The sequence below is a fragment of the Oncorhynchus kisutch genome, linkage group LG26, assembly GCF_002021735.2.
Source record: "Oncorhynchus kisutch isolate 150728-3 linkage group LG26, Okis_V2, whole genome shotgun sequence".
In the NCBI taxonomy this organism is placed as follows: Eukaryota; Metazoa; Chordata; class Actinopteri; order Salmoniformes; family Salmonidae; genus Oncorhynchus; species Oncorhynchus kisutch.
This window is the reverse complement of record NC_034199.2, coordinates 9456055-9477029: the sequence shown is the minus strand read 5'-3', so window position 1 is coordinate 9477029 and position 20975 is coordinate 9456055. Positions and strand designations below refer to the sequence as shown.

The following is a 20975-nucleotide window of genomic DNA, read 5'->3' as shown; positions in this document are numbered from 1 at the left end:
TTCATGCAGACACATTTCAGTTGATTGCATTCAGTTGTACAGCTGACTTGGTATCCCCTTTTCCATTTCCCTATCAGTAATAAAATCAGTCATTGGTACCTGGCAATGTTGCAAAAAATGTTCTAATTATGTCCAGAAGATGTCAGTAGCATAACAGTCACTAGGAAGATCATGCTGTCAAACAGCTGCTGTAGCTACACATGTTCGGCTAGTTGTAATGAGGTCTGGATATGCATGAATGTACAAATTATGGAGTGCACAAATTAATCAAATAGAATCCCAGAGTGTTCTTAAGATGCCACTGCAAGATACATTTTATTTTGCGTTTTATATCATATAAAGAGGACTACCGAAGACATTCGGAGAACTCCTCCTTGTTCTAACTGTGCTAAACAGTATGGGTCCAAAGGCTAGCCTACCCAGTGTGAGATTTTAGTCCAGAATTTAAAGCAGAAACCACATGGAGAGGCGTTGTCAACGGAGTACGAATTTGCGTGAGAGTGTAGAGAGCATCAATCCATATACAGTGCATAGCGTATGCCAATTTTAATTATCATGAGAATCCATATAAACAGTTGTTTTTGTTTATGGTCGCTATGTAGCCCTTGTATATTATTGTTGTGTGTTCCTTTTTACTCAACTTAAAATGTCCTACGGGAGCCACCATACTTTAACTAACCAGTTATGTTAGCTCAACAATGTGAGGAGAGTTGTAGACACACCCAAGCAGTTTATAAAGACTTTAGTCTTGTTCTTCCTACATAACAGTATTCTCTCTTGAAATCTGAGTCCTTGAGTTTCCCAGCCCAGCCTGCCTAGACTATATGCTATCGAAATCAACACAGGTAGGATGCAATTGTTTTCAATTATAAACTTAATTTGAGCCCTGAATGCTGATTCGCTGACAGCCGTGGTATATCAGACTGTATACCACAGGTATGACAAAACATTTATTTTTACTGCTCTAATTACATTTGTAACCAGTTTCTAATAGCAATAAGGCACCTCAGGGGATTGTGGTATATGGCCAATATACCACGGCTAAGGGCTGTATCCAGGCACTCCGCATTGCGTCGTGCGTATGAACAGCCCTTAGCTGTGGTATATTGGCCATATACCACACCCCTTCGTGCCTTATTGCTTAAATGTATAGCCTGTTTGAATGAAACCTTAGCTTACAGCCCAATACATTTTAAACTACATCTTTAGCTAGTCTACTTAGCATAGGGAAAATAGTCCTCTATACCACACCACCACATTCCACTATTAAACCTATCTAATCCTACTCCAGACCAACGTCTGTGAGGTCAGAACACTACCACTCAACACCCCCCGCAACTGTTATGCAGTAAAACTTCGCAGTCCCAAGTATTTCTCTGCTGCTGCCAACAACCTTTTATTTAATGTGATTTAAAAGATAAAATAATTTATGCAGTACAATTGGCAACCATAGCTATGAATGCCAAGAAACCTACGTTACTGAAACAAATACAGTATTCTTCCCATCACTCTCTATTAGTCTCTGCCTAATCGCAGGAATCCTCTCAGGATCCCTCACCCTGTACGCATCTTCCTCTACCACTCTCTTCACCACTTCCGCATACGACACTATCTGTACTACTCTGACATTAGCAACCTCAACCTGCCTTTCTCTCACCGGACACCTCCGAGCTCTTGCCCCATGGGCACCCCCACAACTAACATCCAAACTACACATTCCATCATCTCATGCGCTCTTGCACACTTCTCACATCTAGGACTCTCCCTCCTACTTACTGCTGCGACATGCCCATAAATTTGACCCATTAAACACTGAAGTATTTCACGGGATAACTCTCACTTCCTACCCTAACCTTATCTGCCAAAGATTACAACAAAACTCAACAGAACAGACAACTTATTTTCCGTTTCCCAACGCTCTCCGGCAGGATCTGTGTCGCAACCAGGGTTGGGGAGTAGCGTATTAAAAATGCTTTCACACTTCTTTGTTTTCTCAATGACATTTAAATCAACATTGAAAAAGGTGCAAGTTTAAGTTTGTTCCACTTGAGCATGTCTGAGCACAAGTCAGAAACCACCATGATGACACACCAACCACCCACAGTTTTGATTATTAATTTAAAGGGGCAATCTGTAGTTCCTACATCCATTTTTGGACTCTCTCTCTCTCTCCAGTGTATATATATATATATATATATATATATATATATATATATATATATATAATATATATATATATATATATACACTGTATATACAGTTGATGTCGGACGTTTACATACACCTTAGCCAAATACATTTAAACTCAGTTTTTCACAATTCCTGACATTTAATCCCAGTAAAATGCCATGTTTTAGGTCAGTTAGGATCACCACTTTATTTTAAGAATGTGAAAAGTCAGAATAATAGAGAGAATAATTTATTTCAGCTTTTATTTCTTTCATCATAATTCCCAGTGGGTCAGAAGTTTTACCTTCAAATTGTTTAAGTTGGGTCAAACGTTTCGGGTAACCTTCCACAAGCTTCCCACAATAAGTTGGGTGAATTTTGTCCCCTTCCTCCTGACAGAGCTGATGTAACTGAGTCAGGTGTGTAGGCCTCCTTGCTCGCACATGATTTTTCAGTTCTGTCCACAAATTTTCTATAGGATTGAGGTCAGGGCTTCATATGTGGATTTGCCCTTTAAACAGCTGCATATTAGCAAGATATCAAAGTGTCACCAACAGAAAGATAAACAATAGGCCTATAGCAAATGCAGCACATGGCATTCATTTTTCACGTGTAAATAGCACTTTTCAGTAGTGCCCAAAGCATGCCATTCCATGAGCGCAGCATTTTTTTCAACTCGAACCAGATGAAAACCAGATGAAAAAATGTGTCATAACCCTTGTTTTGTCACTGTAAAGTGTGCCGGTATAGTCAGTCTTCTGATTCAGAGGTAAACAAAACACAGACCCTGCTCAACTCCCACCTCAAAAAACAAGGACATTAAAGGAATAAAAAACAGAACAAGTGTATGTGTTTGGGCCTCCATGACAACAAAATCATAAGCAACAGCGTAGGCCTGGCTAATAAGTCCTTAGTTTTTGGGTTATGCTCAGGTAAAGCAATTTGGCTAATCTATACTTCCATATTTCCAAGTCCTATTCTTGAAGATCAAGGGGTATAACATTTACTGGAATGACTGTAATTCTGATAGACTTTGGTTTTTAATGTAAAGATGTCATTTATAATTTAATCGTATTATGTAGAAGGTAATGGGTTAAAAGCAGCCTACATAACCAACCCATAAAGTAAAATTGGCCAGCTATGTAAACTTGAACATTGATTTATTCTGCAATAGATGTCGTTCAATTGGTAACATACATTTTTATCTTCTTCTAATGCCTCTAAAGGGGAAGGTCATCTAAAAGTAACTGAATGTAATCAGATTGTTACTGAGTTTGGATAATCCAAAAGTTACGTAACTGATTACAATTTTGGACAGGTAACGTAACTAACAGATTACATTTAGAAAGTCACCTACCCAACCTTGGTTGCAACAAATGGCGAACAGACACCGGGAATCTTCACTTTCAACTGATCTTTAATGCTACCCACGTTATCACTCCTTACAAAGGTGCCCTGCTCTGGAGATCAAAGCAAGTCACATTTATTGTCTCTAATCGCGTGACCCAGAGCACCCGCTCCCTCTGGGCTGAAGAAACACAACAAATCATCCCTAGTTCCCTAGTCCACTCCTAGTTACTTTCACCAACTCAACAGTCTCGAACCTCTTCTCCACTCAACCTACCACCACATATTATCAGCCAAAATGGAAGGATCCATTCTCTACACAAATATCACTCGCGCTGGCCCAGAATCATCCTTTACATCCTCGGACACGGCCCGACCTTGGTGGTCCTCACTGCAGGAACTTCATCCACACTCTCGTCAGGGCCCATCACTGAGCTACTGAAACACGTATCCCTTTTTTTGTACATGAAACCAACCTTCCTTGTCACACTGCTTCCCTCTACACTCAACTTCTTCTCAACAGTCATCACTGCACCTGCCACCACATCTAATTCATCTTCACACTCGTCCTACTCCATTTCCTAAAGTTCTTCCAAAAGTTCTGTGAAATCCCTCATTCCATATTCCCTCAAACGTTTCCACTGCTTTCCTTTTTTTCTTGTCCATTATCTTCTCCTTCACTAGATCTTTTAGAAGGCCTGTGTTATCCTCCACTCCATGTCTATTAATAATATGCTCCACTTTCTTCCTTATTTCCTTTTCTGCCATCTTCTCAAGTCGCTCCTGTTCTCCCTTACCAGTATTGCTCCGCATAGATGCTAGGAAAAATAAAGTTACCAGTCAAAAGTTTGGACACACTACTCATTCCACTGTTTTCCTTTATTTTTCCACATTGTAGAATAATAGTGAAAATATCAAAACTCTAAAATCACATATGGAATCATGTAGTAACCAAACAAGTGTTAAACAGATCAAAATATATTTTATGTTTGAGATTCTTCAAAGGAGCCACCCTTTGCCTTGATGACAGTTTTGTACACTCTTGGCATTCTTTCAACCAGCTTCATGAGGTAGTCACCTGTAATGCATTTCAATTAACAGGTGTGCCTTGTTAAAAGATCATTTGTGGAATTTCGTACTTTCTTAATGCGTTTGAGCCAATCAGTTGTGTTATGACAAGGTAGGGTTATACAGAAGATGGCCTTATTTGGTAAAAGACCAAGTCCATATTATGGCAAGAACAGCTTAAATAAGCAAAGAGAAACAACAATCCATCATTACTTCAAGACATGAAGGTCAGTCAATCCATAATATTTCAAGAACTTTGAAAGTTTCTTCAAGTGCAGTTGCAAAAACCATCAAGCGCTATGATGAAACTGGCTCTCATGAGGACTGCCACAGGAAAGGAAGATCCAGAATTAACTCTGCTGCAGAGGATAAGTTCATTAGAGTTACCAGCCTCAGAAATTGCAGCCCAAATAAGTGCTTCACAGAGTGTTCAAGTAACAGACACATCTCAACATCAACTGTTCAGAGGCGACTGCATAAATCAGGCCTTCATGGTTGAATTCCTGCAAAGAAACCACTACTAAAGGACACCAATAAGAAGAGGATACTTATTTGGGCCAATAAAGATGAGCAATGGACATTAGACTGGTGGAAATCTATCCTTTGGTCTGATGAGTCCAAATTTGAGATGCTTGGTTCCAACCGCCGTGTCTTTGTGAGACGCGGAGTAGGTGAATGGATGATCTCCGCATGTGTGGTTCCCACCGTGAAGCATGGAGGAGGAGCATGTGATGGTGCTTTGCTGGTGTCATTGTCTGTGATTTATTTACAATTCAAGGCACACATAACCAGCATGGCTACTACAGCATTCTGCAGCAATATGCCATCACATCTGGTTTGAACTTAGTGGGACCATTTGTTTTTCAACAGGACAATGACCCAACACACCTCCATGCTGTGTAAGGGCTATTTGACATAAAAGGAGAGTGATGAAGTAATGCATCAGATGACCTGGCCACAATCCCCCGACCTCAACCCAATTGAGATGGTTTGGGATGAGTTGGACCACAGAGGGAAGGAAAAGCAGCCAACAAGTGCTCAGCATATGTGGGAACCCGTTCAAGACTGTTGGAAAAGCATTCCAGGTGAAGCTGGTTGAGAGAATTCCAAGAGTGTGCAAAGCTCACAGGCTGTCTGTTTTCTTTCAGTCCCTAACATGCAGTTAGATGTTGGAACATTGCTGCGGGGAGTTGCTTCTGTTCAGCCACAAGAGCATTAGTGAGGTTGGAAACTGATGTTGGCCTATTAGGCCTGGCTCGCAGTCTGTGTTCCAATTCATCCCAAAGGTGTTCAATGGGGTTGAGGTCAGGTTTCTGTGCAAGCCAGTCAAGTTCTTCCTCACCGATCTTGACAAACCATTTCTGTATGGACCTCGCTTTGTGCACGGGGGCATTGTCATGCTGAAACAGGAAAGGGCCTTCCCCAAACTGTTGCCACAAAGTTGGAAGCACAGAATCGTCTCGAATGCCATTGTGTGCTGTAGCGTTAAGATTTCCCTTCACTGTAACTAAGGGGCCTAGTCCAAACCATGAAAAACAGCCCCAGACCATTATTTATTCTTCAACAAACTTCACAGTTAGCACTATGCATTGGTCGTCTCGAATGTCATTGTGTGCTGTAGCGTTAAGATTTCCCTTCACTGTAACTAAGGGGCCTAGTCCAAACCATGAAAAACAGCCCCAGACCATTATTTATTCTTCAACAAACTTCACAGTTAGCACTATGCATTGGTCGTCTCGAATGACATTGTGTGCTGTAGCGTTAAGATTTCCCTTCACTGTAACTAAGGGGCCTAGTCCAAACCATGAAAAACAGCCCCAGGCCATTATTTATTCTTCAACAAACTTCACAGTTGGCACTATGCATTGGTGCAGGTAGCGTTCTCCTGGCATCCGCCAAACCCAGAATCGTCCGTCGGTCTGCTAGATGATGAATCGTGATTCCTCACTCCAGAGAGCGCGTTTCCACTGCTCCCGAGTCCAATGGCGTCGAGCTTTACACCATTCCAGCTGAAGCTTGGCATTGCACATGGTGATCTTAGGCTTGTTTGCAGTTGCTTGGCCATGGAAGCCCATTTCATGAAGCTCCCGAAGAACAATTATTGTGTTGATGTCCCTTCCAGAGGCAGTTTGTACCTCACTACTGAGTGTTGCAACTGAGGACAGACGATTTTGATGCGCTACACGCTTCAACACTTGGCTGTTCCATTCTGTGACTTCGCGGCTGAGCTGTTGTTACTGCTAAACGTTTCCACTTAACAATAACAGGGGCAGAAATGTTACAAACTGACAGGTCGCATCTTATGACGGTGCCACGTTAAAAGTGTGTCGTTCTCTACGGATGTTGTAGAACATGGGGGGGGGGGGGGGGGTTAACAAGATTAATTGCTTTTTAGGGATGGAAATGTTGATATGTTTTCTTTTCCAGCTTTTAATCTTCAGCTTCAGCTTTAGCTCTTAGACAAAGCTTGCCATGACCATGAAAATTATATATATTCTGAATTGGGGAGGATGGATAAAAATCCACTTTTTGTTTGTTGTAGGAAATTTAGTTATTTTTTACTTTCAATTTTACACAAAGCGTACCATGACTATGAAAAGTACACAGCTCTGGAAAAAATTAAGAGACCACTGCATTTGACTATTTATAGGTATGTGTTTGGTTTATTCTATAAACTACTGACAACATTTATCCCAAATATTGCCAGAGCAGAAGGAAGCTTTGTTTTCTTCCTCCACCAAATTTCACAGTGGGTGCGAGACACTGTGGCTTGTAGGCCACTCCAGGTCTCGCACTCACTGTGAAATTTGGTGGAGGATCGGTGACGATCTGGGGGTGCTTCAGCAAGGCTGGAATCGGGAAGATTTGTCTTTGTGAAGGACGCATGAATCAAGCCACGTACAAGGTTGTGAAAACTTGCTTCGGTTTCCTCCTGAACTAGACTTAATGGCTTTCCGGTAAAAAAAAAAAATGGGAAAATATTTGTGCTCTCTTAATATAACATAATTTCCTACCACCATTTTCAGGATTTTCTGACAACTTCCGGATGTTGCACACCTCGTGAGTCTTGTTTACCACTGGCTGAACACGCACCACAACATCAGGAAGTAGCATTAGCCACATACATGGTGGTGGACATGTGTGTTCTATTAACAGTATAGTACGCAAATTTCCCATATTTTCTTCCATAGACGAGCTATTAAATCTAGTTAAGGAGGAAACCGATGCCTTCGCAGCCAGAATAAAGGATGCTTTATGTATGTCAGTCCATGGAGGGGACACGAGTGTATTACCGTCGAGGCTGACAGCGTTGGCACCTAGAGGTAATACGACATCAGGAAGAACTATGCCCACTAGGAGTCTCGGCGCTAGGTATGAGAGAAATTGACACACTGTACATTGTAGAGTTCAAAAACATCGCTAGCCAAACACAACCCGTTCTCGCTAAGCGAGCAATTGAATTAAAGGGCAACTACACCCTCCAAATGTACTGTATTGATTGTTCCCAGACCTCAAACGTGCTCCTGATGTGGTTTAAGCATTGTTGTGATTTTGAGAGTGAAAACATGAAAAAACGAGGAAGACTCGATAACCAGGACAAATTTAACCGGGAAAACAGAATTGACCAAAATAGTGTATTGCAATCTGGGTAAACTGAGTCGACACCTAGAGGTAATACGGAAGGAAGGAAGAACTACGCCCACCAGGACACTCAGCGCTAGGTCTCGGCGATAAATTGAGAACAGCGACACATTTCTAACACTTTGTATTTTTTTTGTACACTTTTAACATAGGCTCAGGCCCGGGTGTGAACTCATATCCCAGCCATAATGCCTTGCATTATGCCTGTGAGTAAAACACTTCAAGTGTGGCTTAGAGGCAACTTGAATCAAACAAATGCGGGGTGTCTTCAAAATACTATTCATATTATGCATAAAACGAACAAAATGTAATCATTTGTATGGGTTATATTGATTAGCCATTGGCTCAACTCGCCAAAGGGCACAATTTACCCCAAAGCAACCATTTTGACTATATTAGCCCACAAAGCTACAAGGATAAACTTTCGTGATCGGTTTAGGACCTCATCTTGTAGCTTATAGAGACCCCAACTAATGTATGAAACAGTTTTAAGACCATGTATTTTGGCTTAGATACAAGCATCATGAAACCTATAACACAATACATTCATTGGACTTGATTAATACCCTTTTTTACCTCAATTTTTCCATGTGGTTTCTTCCTTCACAGACTCCATAACATGATGACATCTTCTTAAATATTTGGTCACATGATTCATTTTGTGTATAGTTTCCTAGAAACAAAAAGTGACTCAACTAAACCTTTGGCATGACTTACCCCACTGTCCCTTACATTTTTGGCTAAACTTTTGAGCAACTGAAATGGTCTATTATTTGTTGTTAAACAGCTGCACAAATACAGCATGCAATTGGAAAGTTTAGTTTTTGGTGAAGGAATGTGTCCCAAGCAATTCTATGGTGACAGGGCAAAAACTGTACCCTTCTCACCTCCTTCCCTCAGGAGACAGCTCACTGCAGAATGAGTCCACACAGTGCTGCCAGAGTGGTGGTGGTTGGTGCTGGTCTATCAGGCTTATCTGCAGCTTCCACCCTGGTGAAAGCTGGCTTTCGGCACATCCAAGTCCTGGAGGCTATGGGCAGGCCCGGAGGCCGGGTCTACACCACAAGACCCTTTGGCCAGAATGTAATTGAGCTGGGGGCCAACTGGATCCACGGTCAGGAGGCCAACCCTCTCTTCCTGCTAGCCCAGGAGCAGGGCCTGCTGCTGGAGGAGAGAGGCTCAGCCAGCATCATGTGCCTGCCAGGCTCTGTCACCCCTAGGGACTACTTCTTCCGTGAAAGCAGGCGACAGCTTCCGGTGGACGAGGTGGAGCAGGTGTGTTCCTTTTTCAGCGGGCTCACCTCCAGGGCCTTCGAATCAGAGTTGGAGCCTAGGCACAGCAGTCAGAGCCTGGGGGGCTACCTGGACGAGGAGTTCGCCCAGTCACCCCTGGCGGCCTTGGAGGACGGCCCGAGGGTATTCGAGTGGTGCAAGAGGAGCGAATGCACGGATGAGGCCAGCTCCTCCCTCTATGAGGTGTCTGCCTCGCAGCTGGGTCACTATGTGGCCTTGGAGGGGGGCTTCTTCAATTCTCTGGGCCCCGGAGGCTATCAGGCCCTAGCAGACACCCTCTTGGACAACCTTCCGCCTGGAGCCTTGCTGTGTGACAGGCCGGTACACAGCATCCACTGGGCCCTGCAGGAGGAGAAGAACCACACCCGTCCAGTCAGAGTGCTGTGCCAGGGGGGACAGTGCTTCATGGCAGACCACGTCATCGTGACCGTCCCTTTAGGCTTCCTGAAAGAGAATGCCGTGGCCATGTTTGAGCCAGCCCTCCCCAAGTCCAAGGCCGACGCCATTGAGAGACTGGGCTTCGGCACAGTGGACAAGATTTACCTGCGGTTCGAGGACAGGTTCTGGCCCCACGACTGTGCCGGGATCCAGCTGGTGTGGGACGCTGGACCCGAGGATGAGGAGGTATACCAGCACTCTCAGTCAGAGGGTGGGGCCTGGAGAGACATGTGGTATAAGAAGATCTGTGGCTTTGACACGGTGGCCCGCCATCCCACAGTCCTCTGCGGCTGGATCACAGGCCGGGAGGCCCGACACATGGAGAGCCTGGATGAGAAGATAGTGGGAGAGGTGTGTGTAAGGTGTGTATCAGGTCTGCTTATCAATCAGGTGCACAGGTCAAAGGTTCAATCATTGAGTGTGTGGGAGAGAGTTGTGGCCATCATATCTCATCACTGAGATATGTGACATTCATGTTGAACCTTTCACCCTGCCTTTAGGTGGTGTCTGTAGATGGCCTCAGATTCCATGCTTTTTATGCCCTTAAATACCCTACAATGGTTTACCACACTAATATTTAAGGACATTTTATTCTGCTATTGTTTTATGCTTGATGACAAAAGTGACTTTGTAAAGAAAACTCTAAGTAAAATAAGCTATTCTTATTTTTAAACAACCTATTTTGCAACATTAAAGCATGAGCTATTGCTCACAAAGCAAAAAAACTGTGTGAGAATGCATGCATGAAGAATTAAATCAGAAACACACAGTCATCACTTTTAATCCCATCATTAGTCAGCTATTCTTTTGGCAAACTGTGTGAGAATGTTCAGGATGAGTAACAGTCAGGCTTGTGTTTTGACAGAATGCTCAGGTCCTTCACTGGCTGGTCAGTACCAGAGCCAGCCCAGGTCCTGATGTCCAAGTGGGGGAGTGAGCGTTTTGTCCGTGGGTCATATACGTACCCCCCTCCAGGAGTGGACGCTGTGAGGGAACACACAGCCCTGGCAGCCCCGCTTCCTTTGCCCTGTGAGGCTGGATACTCACAGGCAAAGGTACAGTACATGACGTTCACAACCCTTCCGGAGCGCACATGATTCTGACAACAACTTTCATGTACAGTTGGCAACACTTTAAAATGAAGATAGCTTCTAGTAACATTAAGCATGCTTCTAACTGCTCGTTATTGCAATAACTAATATCTTTTACATACCTACTTCCTAATAACATGTTAGTAAGCATGTATAGTAGTTTGACATGGCTAATATTGGTACACACACAGTCAAGTTTGTAAGTGTATGAACCAGCGATATGTCTCTTAAGTTAGCTAACTTGCATTTGAGACGGCATCAATTAAGCCACGGTATCACTCAGAATGATCTCAGTCAATATTCATTTTATGGTCGGCAAGCTGACCCTTAATCAGATTTTATGCAGGAGATATTTTCGTTCAGTATCTGCAATTGAAGCCAATATCATATACCAAATACCAACTGAGTTGGTGGTGCTTTGTAGACTGTGACCTCGTTTTTAACGATGTGTTGTAGAATTGCACAATATACACATGTGATTTACAGTAAAGATAATACTCAGGGACCAAAGTTTGTGTGTTTGTGTCTGTCAGTTGTGTGTTTGTGTCTGTCAGTCCTGGGGTCAATTCAGTTTTCAATTTAGTCAGTCAATTCAGTGAATTAAAATGATATTCATGAAATGGAAATTATCCATTGTTTTCTATGAAGATTTTTCCATTGATGAATAGAATTTCAACTTACTCCCCGAATTGACCTCTACTCTGGTCTCTGTATGTTCAGCCTCTTCAGGTGCTGTTTGCTGGCGAGGCCACCCACGTGAACTTCTACACCACCACTCATGGGGCCTACATGACGGGCATCAGAGAAGCACAAAGACTCATTGACCATTACGCCGATAGTGAGCCCCGATTCCTCTAACGAGTGATACACAAAACGCCTCATTTACTAAGAACTCCAGCTTGTCAGCAGGTTACTAATACTGATGAAATTACCATGAATTGTTTTCGATATCTAGTAAGCAGCTGCTTGAAATCATTAGCCACTATGAATGTCACCACTATGGATTCAGCTGTGGACTTTGGTCACCATCATGCGATTGTGTTAAAGTTGAAGTGCTTTGTAATTGTAGTTGTATGTCACAGTATCAGTTCTTTCTTTTAGGGATTGGTTAGCATACTAAGATTGCCTGACTCATAATGTAATGACCTTTTTCCTTTTTTTCGTGTAACTTGAAACCGTAGCTGTAATTTTAAATGACACCTTTTTTGTCGTTGACAAATACATTTTTTGTGTGATGAATATATTAATTGGATCCCAATTAGATACGCCACACTACCATTTGTTTTCACATTTAAAATTTGATGCACATATCAGTATGATTCATTATGATTTGCTGAAGGTATTGAAAACACAAACTGGGGAATAGGGTCTTTATTGACTGTCATTGTAGCATTGCAAATGATCTTCATAGAGATGTATTCATCTGCTTATCCAACATAGCAAAAACAAAATACCCCAATAGATATCTCCATTTGACAGTCATAATTTCATTGATACGTTACACCTCAACATGTATATTATGAAACACAAAGTACCTACTAATAAACTAAGCCATTGTGGTCCTCTGAAGATTGCAAATATATTTTTGCAGATATGTTTTCAATATTAAGGCTAATCGTGGACATAAAGTATAGAACCAACATCATATTCTACTTATTTTGAAATGCCTGACAGGCACATTACATATCCAGATATAATTCTGTGACACAACTAGCAATTCAGGGGGAAAGTGCTGCAAATGAAGCCTATGCTAAATCTCCAATAATAGAATGTGTAGAATCCTTTCTATCAACTACAAATGTCATCTTCATAACTCGATTGCCTAAATTTTAACAGCGACATTTCAGAAGCAAGAAAACAAATCATAGATTATTTGCAAGACTAAACCTAAAGGCGCTTTAATATGTTGTTTACAGTTATTTGAGAACGACCCACTCATTCACACACTCTCTTGGCTAAGAGTAGAAGTGCAAGGCTAGATGACAAAACACGAGGGGCCTCATTTTGAAAGCGAGAAAAAGTTTCAACCATGTCTGAAATACTCCATATACTTTTGTTTTAGTGGGGCTCATTTAAAAAATCATGTCATGTCCACGCTGGAGTAATATTTCTGCAGGTCTAAGATGCACAAATAACAGTGCAGATTCAAGATGCAGAATTTCGAACGCTTGCATTCCAAACTCCTTTTGAAATAGAGTTTGAGAAGATTTGACAACAGTGCCGTTATTACACACTGTCAAAATGAGGCCCACGGTGTAGATATACTCCTAGAATAGACCCTTCTCTTTCTTCAAATTCTGCTGCTTCCAGTTGGGCATGGAGTAGAACTCTACCCTGGACACACCCAGGATCAGAGCAAAGTCATCATTGGAAAGATGCTCCTGGAAAAGATAAAGGTATGGTATAGTACATGTTATAATAGATGAGTGAGAACGATAAGCATGCATTTAGCTGGCAGCTACTCTGAAATATAGACTGAAGAGAAACCAATCATGGAGTTCTAAGGGTGTAGTTTACCTCTTTCTTGGTGGGGTCAACCCCTTCGGGCAGGTCCTCTGTCTGGCAGTTCAACAGCTTGTCTGCAGGGAAGGTGGCCTGAACGGTAGGTTGCAACAGTGGTATTCCAGTGTTCTTGGAGTTATTCTGAGTGGAATTGGATGTGGTTCTCTCCTGTAACCACAAACAGACAGAGACCATTCCTTTAACCGTTGCAGAAAATCATATCTGACTGGTTTCTGTGACAATGCCATCATTTTTCCTAATTGGCTAGGCTAGGTTAAAACACCAGGTCAACTGGTGGCTAGACCTTTCGGCAACTCTTGGTAGACATTGTTTTCCGTGAGTCAGATTAACACTAACACTTAAATACATTTCCATTTGCATACTGTAGATGCACTGCATTTGTAAAGAATGCTTACATGAGAACAGTTTCATAAATCAGATTATGTTAGTGCGCTTGAGAGAGAGTAGACTCACCACAGTGATCTGGATGATGTCAGTGGCATCTCCAAGCTCAGCCTTCAATTCTTGGTAGGACTTCCCTCCCTGTGGACATAATAATCAGCTTGTTTAAATCAACATTTTGTGCCCCGAGTAAACACATTTTGGTAACACTTGAAACCAACAGGTGTAATGCATTATGATGCAGTTATAATGCATTGTTAGACTTGTTATAAGCACATGACCCTGCTACAGTGTGTATTATTATCTCATAATGACTAATTCTTGCTACATACACTCCACATGTGTGGGTCCCAGGCGTGGAACCAGCCAGTGAAGGTGGGAGGCTCAAAGCCCTGTTTGATCATCACGATGGGGGTGTCTACATCCCGACCCCCTGGGTGGGACTTCAGGTATTCTTGTGCCGTGGGGACCACATTGTCCTTCTCTATTTGATTGGCTCCCTTGCCGATCCACAGGAACACCTGAGTAAGAAGAGGTCAAGGGTTTGTAAGGAAGGATGTCCTCTCAGGGCGGCTTGTGTTTTACAAGAACCAGACCTCCAGACCATAGATTGATAGTGGCCACCAAAGGACAGTACAGTAGTAGCCTGGAACCCAAACTGTAACCATGGGGAAACAGGGTAAATCAGTTTGGACTCCAGGCACAACCGATTGGGAAGTTGTACTGCAAATTGAGAAATCAGGTGACTAAACTGAATAAAAATAATAAGAAACTATACTATGAAACAAATATAAATGATGTAAAGAGTGATAGTAAAAATGCTTTGGAGCATTTTAAATGAAATGTTGGGCAGAAAGGCAAACTCAGCTCCATCATTCATTGAATCAGATGGCTCATTCATCACAACACCCACTGATTTTGCCAACTACTTTCAAATGTTTTTTTTCATTGGCAAGATTAGCAAACTTAGGAATGACATGCCAGCAACAAATGCTGATTCTACACATTCAAGTATAACTGAACAAATTATGAAAGACAAGCATTGCAATTTTGAATTCCATTAAGTGAGTGCAGAAGAGGTGATTACATTATTTTTTTTGTCTATCAACAATGACAAGCCACCAGGATCTGACAACTTTGATAGAAAATGACTGAGGATGATAGCAGACAATATTGTCACTCTTTATGGAATAGCAGGTACTGTGAAGTGACACACACACAGGTACAGACACACGGCATACGCACAAACGCTAGCACACTCACTCTACACACACGTTCATTGCAATATTGTTGTATGGTGGTATTATACATTTTCTATTGTAGATACGTAGTGGTGTAATGTTATATGATGTACTGTTTTATCTTTTGTTTAATTTGTGATGTAAATGCCTTAATGAAAGAGTGGAAGAGTACCTTGGAAGAGTAGCTTGGCAGCAGCTAATGGAGATCCCTAATAAATACAAATAAATGCTAAAAAGACAGGCCCTCACCATGTCCCATATGTCCAGCAACATGATGTCATCTTCGTCCAGGTCGTCCTGGTTGAAGTTGGTGATCTCCGTGGCCAGGAAGCGGCCTGTCTGATTGGAGCACTCGAAGAGACGTGGGGTGATGTTTGTGTGCTCTTCCTGAAGCCTTGGCAGAGACCACAGACGGATCAGGAAGAAGGCATCAAAAAAGGGATGTAATTTTCAGTTGTAAACAATGTTTTTCTGAGTTCATTAATAAAACAAGCTAACTGAATTCAGATGAACAGGGCCCTTAGGTAACTATAAAACCAAGGTATCAAGTGTAGTACCTCTTGCTGTCGGCATACTGGGACTTGCCTCCGAGATTGACCCAGAAGTGAGCCGGCTCCTGGCCCTCTGCAATGACCTGTTTTTCCCTCCTGGAGATGATGTCTGCCAGGGATTTGCCCATCTCTCGCTCATCGCCACTGCAGCCCTGCAAGGGATGAGAGTCATACCTGTCGCATAACTAGGTAAAGTACTGCCCTTGAACTCAGGGACATCAGACACCCATTATTTTCCTTCAATCTAGAGCCATAATCGCCTAATTCTATGTAAAAATATGTATATACCTGTTTAATTTTTTATTAATCATGCACATTGATTATTTAGGATATTTTATGACTTAGGAGTTTAGTACAACTGCCACACTAGTATATACAGTGCCTTGCGAAAGTATTCGGCCCCCTTGAACTTTGCGACCTTTTGCCACATTTCAGGCTTCAAACATAAATATAGATAGACAGATATAGACAGATATAATATAGACAGATATAAAACTGTATTTTTTTGTGAAGAATCAACAACAAGTGGGACACAATCATGAAGTGGAACGACATTTATTGGATATTTCAAGCGACTTACAGCTGTAATCGCAGCAAAAGGTGGCGCTACAAAGTATTAACTTAAGGGGGCTGAATAATTTTGCACGGCCAATTTTTCAGTTTTTGATTTGTTAAAAAAGTTTGAAATATCCAATAAATGTCGTTCCACTTCATGATTGTGTCCCACTTGTTGTTGATTCTTCACAAAAAAATACAGTTTTATATCTTTATGTTTGAAGCCTGAAATGTGGCAAAAGGTCGCAAAGTTCAAGGGAGCCGAATACTTTCGCAAGGCACTGTAGTATCATAACCCAAGAACCTTTAGTACATTTAGTAATTTCTTGCTTATCTAAAAAAAAAAAACTGGGCAAATCTGAGGGGGCATGACGCCACTGTTTGTACTCTCCTCATCAATGCTTAGCTAGAGACTTGTTACTCTGCTTAACCTGGATTACAAGGTTATGGTGTTTTTGCTGCTTACCTTTCCATACCACAGATAGCAGCAAGTGTCAGTGCTGAGCACAAAGACATCGTTGGAGTTGAGGGACGAAGAGCGTGCCGGCACTTCAATGGCGCGGGTGTTGAACTCGTTGGTGCCGTGGATGTGGAAGAGACGAACTGCCGGCTGGACATGTTTAGAGTTGACTCTGGAGCTCCCCTCCTGCAAACCATGATTACCATCGAATGATTACATACAATCGTTATGAGATTCCAATGAGAATCTTTTAAGATGGTAGATTTGAAACATTCCAAGAATTTCCTTGAAAAGTAATTGACAAAGGAACACATGGAGGGCTTACCTCATAGACCACCATCTTGCCCTTGAATATGGCCATGAGGTGGAGTGGTTCTTTCCCCATGGGCACTCGGACCTGAACTGGCTCCCCGTTGTACTGCCGGTCGATGTTCACGGCTTGGAAAGCAGAGGCAGCTAGCTCTCCCGTGGTCGCATGACGACCCTATATTGCACACATCAAACACATCCTAGTTATCTATCTGCATAGGTTGCAGAAAGCAAGCCAGAGACTAAGTCATGAAATTAAGCTCTTCTCGTATCAACATTTTCTGGTATTAACAAAAGCTTGATTGCCAAGCAGAAAAAGAGCTATGTCATACAGGGAATGGTGGCTAGCAGGGTGTTCTGACCTGCCACATGTATAGCATGTAGTGACTCCTGTTGCTGACTTCATATTTGTAGAGGATGAGATAGCAGTCGCCTCCATAGAAGTGGCCCAACCACTTCCTGTCCACAGGCACCAGCTCACTGTCCTCTAACCTCCACACCTGGTTGGAGGAAAATAGGGCATATTGGTGTCCATTGGATGTATAGTTTAAAGGGGAGGATTATGAATCAATATTGTGTCAAAGCTAGTTATAACAGGATGTGACAGAAGAATTCTTGTTAGCAACCAACCTCTGCTTCGCCTGTTCCGTCGTCCACCATTTTCTGCTGGGCAGCCAGGTCAGGCCTTGCATGCATGGAGGTTGCATCAAACTTGATCTGCTCAACCTTGGCTGCATTGTCAAGAAAACACGTTTTTTTTTACCAGTGAATACTGAGTGCTTAGTTTCATTAGTCAAATTGAGAAATACAGTTGAAGTCAGAAGTTTACATACACTTAGGTTGGAGTCATTAAAACTCATTTTTCAACCACTCCACAAATTTCTTGTTAACAAACTATAGTTTTGGCAAGTTGGTTAGGACATCTACTTTGTGCATGATACAAGTCATTTTTCCAACAATTGTTTACAGACAGATTATTTCACTTATAATTCACTGTATCACAATTCCAGTGGGACAGAAGTTTACATACACTAAGTTAACTGTGCCTTTAAACAGCTTGGAAAATTCCAGAAAATGATGTCATGACTTTAGAATCTTCTGATAGGCTAATTGACATAATTTGAGTTTTACTGTGCATTGAGTGTATATCCAGTGTGACTTGCTCACCAATTTTCCCTGTGCTGCTTGTGGTGCCCATCCCCACAGTCTGACCCTTCACGGTCCACCTCTGGAAAAGCTGCTTGAATACGGCAGACTCAGCACCATCATTCACCGTCTCGATGTAGGTGGAGATAGGGTAGCCCTTCGCCTTCTTGTATGCCTAGAATTCCAAGATTTTAGATTTTAAAATACAGATGTGGGATCTTAATTTGATCACTATTTTGTTGATGAAAACCCCTAAACACATCCTATCAACCCCTAAAATCATTGCATTCATTACAATCCACATAATAGTTCACATTTCTTGTTGCTGCAGGATTATTTTCCAAACTGGCTCAAATTAAAATTGTACATCTGTAGGGATCACATGGAATGTAATTCCTGTGCTTTGTTTATTTTTTATTTTGCTAGGAACATACCAAAGTATTCATACATTAGAATGTTATAGATATATGGGTGTCAGAGAGAGTGGGTAAATCATTGAGTGGAGCTTAGATCCAGGACCAGAATAAGTGTCTCAGGTGGTTAAAGTGTCTCAGGGTTAACTTGTTTGGGTATTTGTTATATGGGATGTACAAACCGAGGGTGTCTGATATTTTAGGACCCCCTATAACAGTCAGTCTGAATTCCCCTAAAAAGCCTATAGGGGACAGCAAAGGGGTATCAAAACCATTGTCAAACTAATATGTGTTGAGGCGCGGCTCACTTCTGCTTTATCCAAAGACTCAGACCGCTCTGTCTTGGAAGCCTTTTTTCCTTTCCAGATAAAGATTTGCGTACCACCTTGATCCAACAGAAAGCAGTCCTGTGAAATTAGTAGATATAGATTAGATGTCTCATGTATGAAATTACATTTATTTATACCTCCACTGCCCAGTAAAGAGGTTTACTGTTTTCCTGAGTGCCAGTACTGCATTATTCACTTCTGTACATAGGGACAATTATTATGTAGCATACCGAGAATGTCTGTAACAATCCCAACAGATTCATTTTCACTGCGCTAAAAATGAGAACCAATTACTATGAGAACCAGTTACCTCAATTTTCATGTTAGCCTCATTTCTCATGGTTTTAAACCACATCAGTGTTGGCTACTGAAATACTTAGACGAGACAGACAGTGTATTTATTTTCTGTGTACCCCTTGTAATCTAGATGTATTAGTATTAGAAGTTTGGCTAATTTTGACTGTTGAGACCACATGCAAGCCCTCAAGGGGAAGCATGTTTGTCTCTGTTCGGTGTCACAGGGCAGAAATAGTCTCTCTTTCAGTTCTCATTAAAACATCACAGAACTAGTGTTAAACTTACACATACTTATCTCTCTCAGCTTACACATTTCGCAGAAGGATCTTTATCATTATCCTTATCATCTTCTCATTCTTGTATGAACCTGATCATTTTATTAGGCTTAAGCTCAGTCAATATAATTTAATAGCACACGCCCAAATACTGTACTTTGAATTCTGGATACAATTTTGCTTGAGTAGACAAGTGGCAACAAAGTGCACTTTAAACCCCTTCTCCTTTAACATGCCCCCTCCCCTTTCCCTGATTGGGGAATCACCTCGTGATTCAACAGGTCCTGAGTCAGAGGCTTCACTGCCACTTCCTGCACCACAAGGTTCCCCTGGGCATCTGAGATACTGCACAGAACAAACAGAATGTTACACATATTTTTTTTTAAATAATTCTGGAAGAAAAATTGCTAGCTCTCGGTGGCTAGTTCACATCTGCTACAGTACATGTCAATGACAGGTCATAAGAGCTTATCATGTCTATGACAGGTCATAAGGAGGTTATAGATATCCCTGAGGTCATGTCAGTGGTCAGCACTCACTGAAAGAGCTTCACGCTGGACTTCAGCTTTTGGTCGACGATGTCGTCAGGTGCGATGCAGTCCCTGATGTCCCGTCTTGTCTCTCCTAGGTGCTGTTTCATCAGCTTCATGGCCTCCTCTGAAGACTTCTCGTCGTCCCCTTCCACCACGCTCACCTGTGCCCGTCCCCCTCTCTCCCTGTCACGGATGTCTTTGGCTAGATTCATCCCCTGCAGAGAAAAACAAACGTGACAATATCCACCAATCATACCACCACCAGGGGACTAGGGCGCTCTGGAATGCTAGTTTTTAGCTGATGCTTTTATCCAAAGCACCTTGAGTGCAGGGGCAGTACTTTACAATCAAACCCACCATTGAGCCATTGGAACCACACTCCTTTCTTAGTTGTAACCGATGTGAAATGGTTAGCTAGTTAGCGGTGGTGCGCGCTAATAGCATTTCAATCGGTGACATCACTTGCTCTGAGACCTTGAAGTAGTGGTTCCCCTTGCTCTGCAAGGGCCGTGGCTTTTGTGGAGCGATGGGTAACGATGCTTCGTGGGTGACTGTTGTCTGTGTGCAGAGGGTCCCTGGTTCGAGCCCGAGGAGAGGGACGGAAGCTATACTGTTACATTGGTGCCGTGACCCGGATCACTGGTTGCTGCGGAGGTTGAGTGTAACCGATGTGAAATGGCTAGCTAGTTAGCGGTGGTGCACGCTAATAGCGTTTCAATCGGTGACGTCACTTACTCTGAGACCTTGAAGTAGTGGTTCCCCTTGCTCTGCAAGGGCCGTGGCTTTTGTGGAGCGATGGGTAACGATGCTTCGTGGGTGACTGTTGTCTGTGTGCAGAGAGTCCCTGGTTCGAGCCCGGGTAGGGGCGAGGAGAGGGACGGAAGCTATACTGTTACACTTTCCATGCTGGAAGG

At 42.4% G+C, this 20975-nt stretch overlaps 2 protein-coding genes across 6 annotated transcripts in view; one reads left to right on the top strand and one right to left on the bottom strand.

Annotated features, from left to right (window-relative positions):
- Positions 1 to 718: 718 nt before the first annotated feature.
- Positions 719 to 12628, top strand: zgc:66484 (spermine oxidase). Of its 3 annotated transcripts, none has more exons than XM_031806160.1 (4): positions 719 to 845; positions 9127 to 10319; positions 10823 to 11012; positions 11769 to 12628. In XM_031806160.1, the coding sequence occupies exons 1-4, from the start codon at positions 825 to 827 to the stop codon at positions 11904 to 11906; spliced, it is 1542 nt and encodes a 513-aa protein (XP_031662020.1). In that variant the 5' UTR covers positions 719 to 824; the 3' UTR covers positions 11907 to 12628. The 3 variants fall into 3 exon arrangements, with proteins under 3 accessions (XP_031662020.1, XP_020317098.1, XP_020317097.1); XM_020461509.2 differs by lacking the exon at positions 719 to 845 and adding an exon at positions 7331 to 7907; XM_020461508.2 differs by lacking the exon at positions 719 to 845 and adding an exon at positions 7640 to 7956.
- The window catches only part of vil1 (villin 1), a 24968-nt gene continuing 16397 nt past the window's right edge, over positions 12405 to 20975 (bottom strand). For all 3 annotated transcript variants that reach the window (XM_020461503.2, XM_031806150.1, XM_020461504.2), the window contains exons 7-20: positions 20068 to 20276; positions 19795 to 19873; positions 18936 to 19034; positions 18236 to 18389; positions 17699 to 17799; positions 17431 to 17568; positions 17085 to 17243; positions 16766 to 16945; positions 15751 to 15896; positions 15443 to 15587; positions 14285 to 14473; positions 14025 to 14093; positions 13566 to 13718; positions 12405 to 13429 (exon numbers count right to left, since the gene is read on the bottom strand). In XM_020461503.2, coding sequence (XP_020317092.1) covers positions 13316 to 13429; positions 13566 to 13718; positions 14025 to 14093; positions 14285 to 14473; positions 15443 to 15587; positions 15751 to 15896; positions 16766 to 16945; positions 17085 to 17243; positions 17431 to 17568; positions 17699 to 17799; positions 18236 to 18389; positions 18936 to 19034; positions 19795 to 19873; positions 20068 to 20276 — 1935 coding nt within the window. In that variant the 3' untranslated portion in view covers positions 12405 to 13315. The remainder of the gene's footprint in view (positions 13430 to 13565; positions 13719 to 14024; positions 14094 to 14284; positions 14474 to 15442; positions 15588 to 15750; positions 15897 to 16765; positions 16946 to 17084; positions 17244 to 17430; positions 17569 to 17698; positions 17800 to 18235; positions 18390 to 18935; positions 19035 to 19794; positions 19874 to 20067; positions 20277 to 20975) is intronic.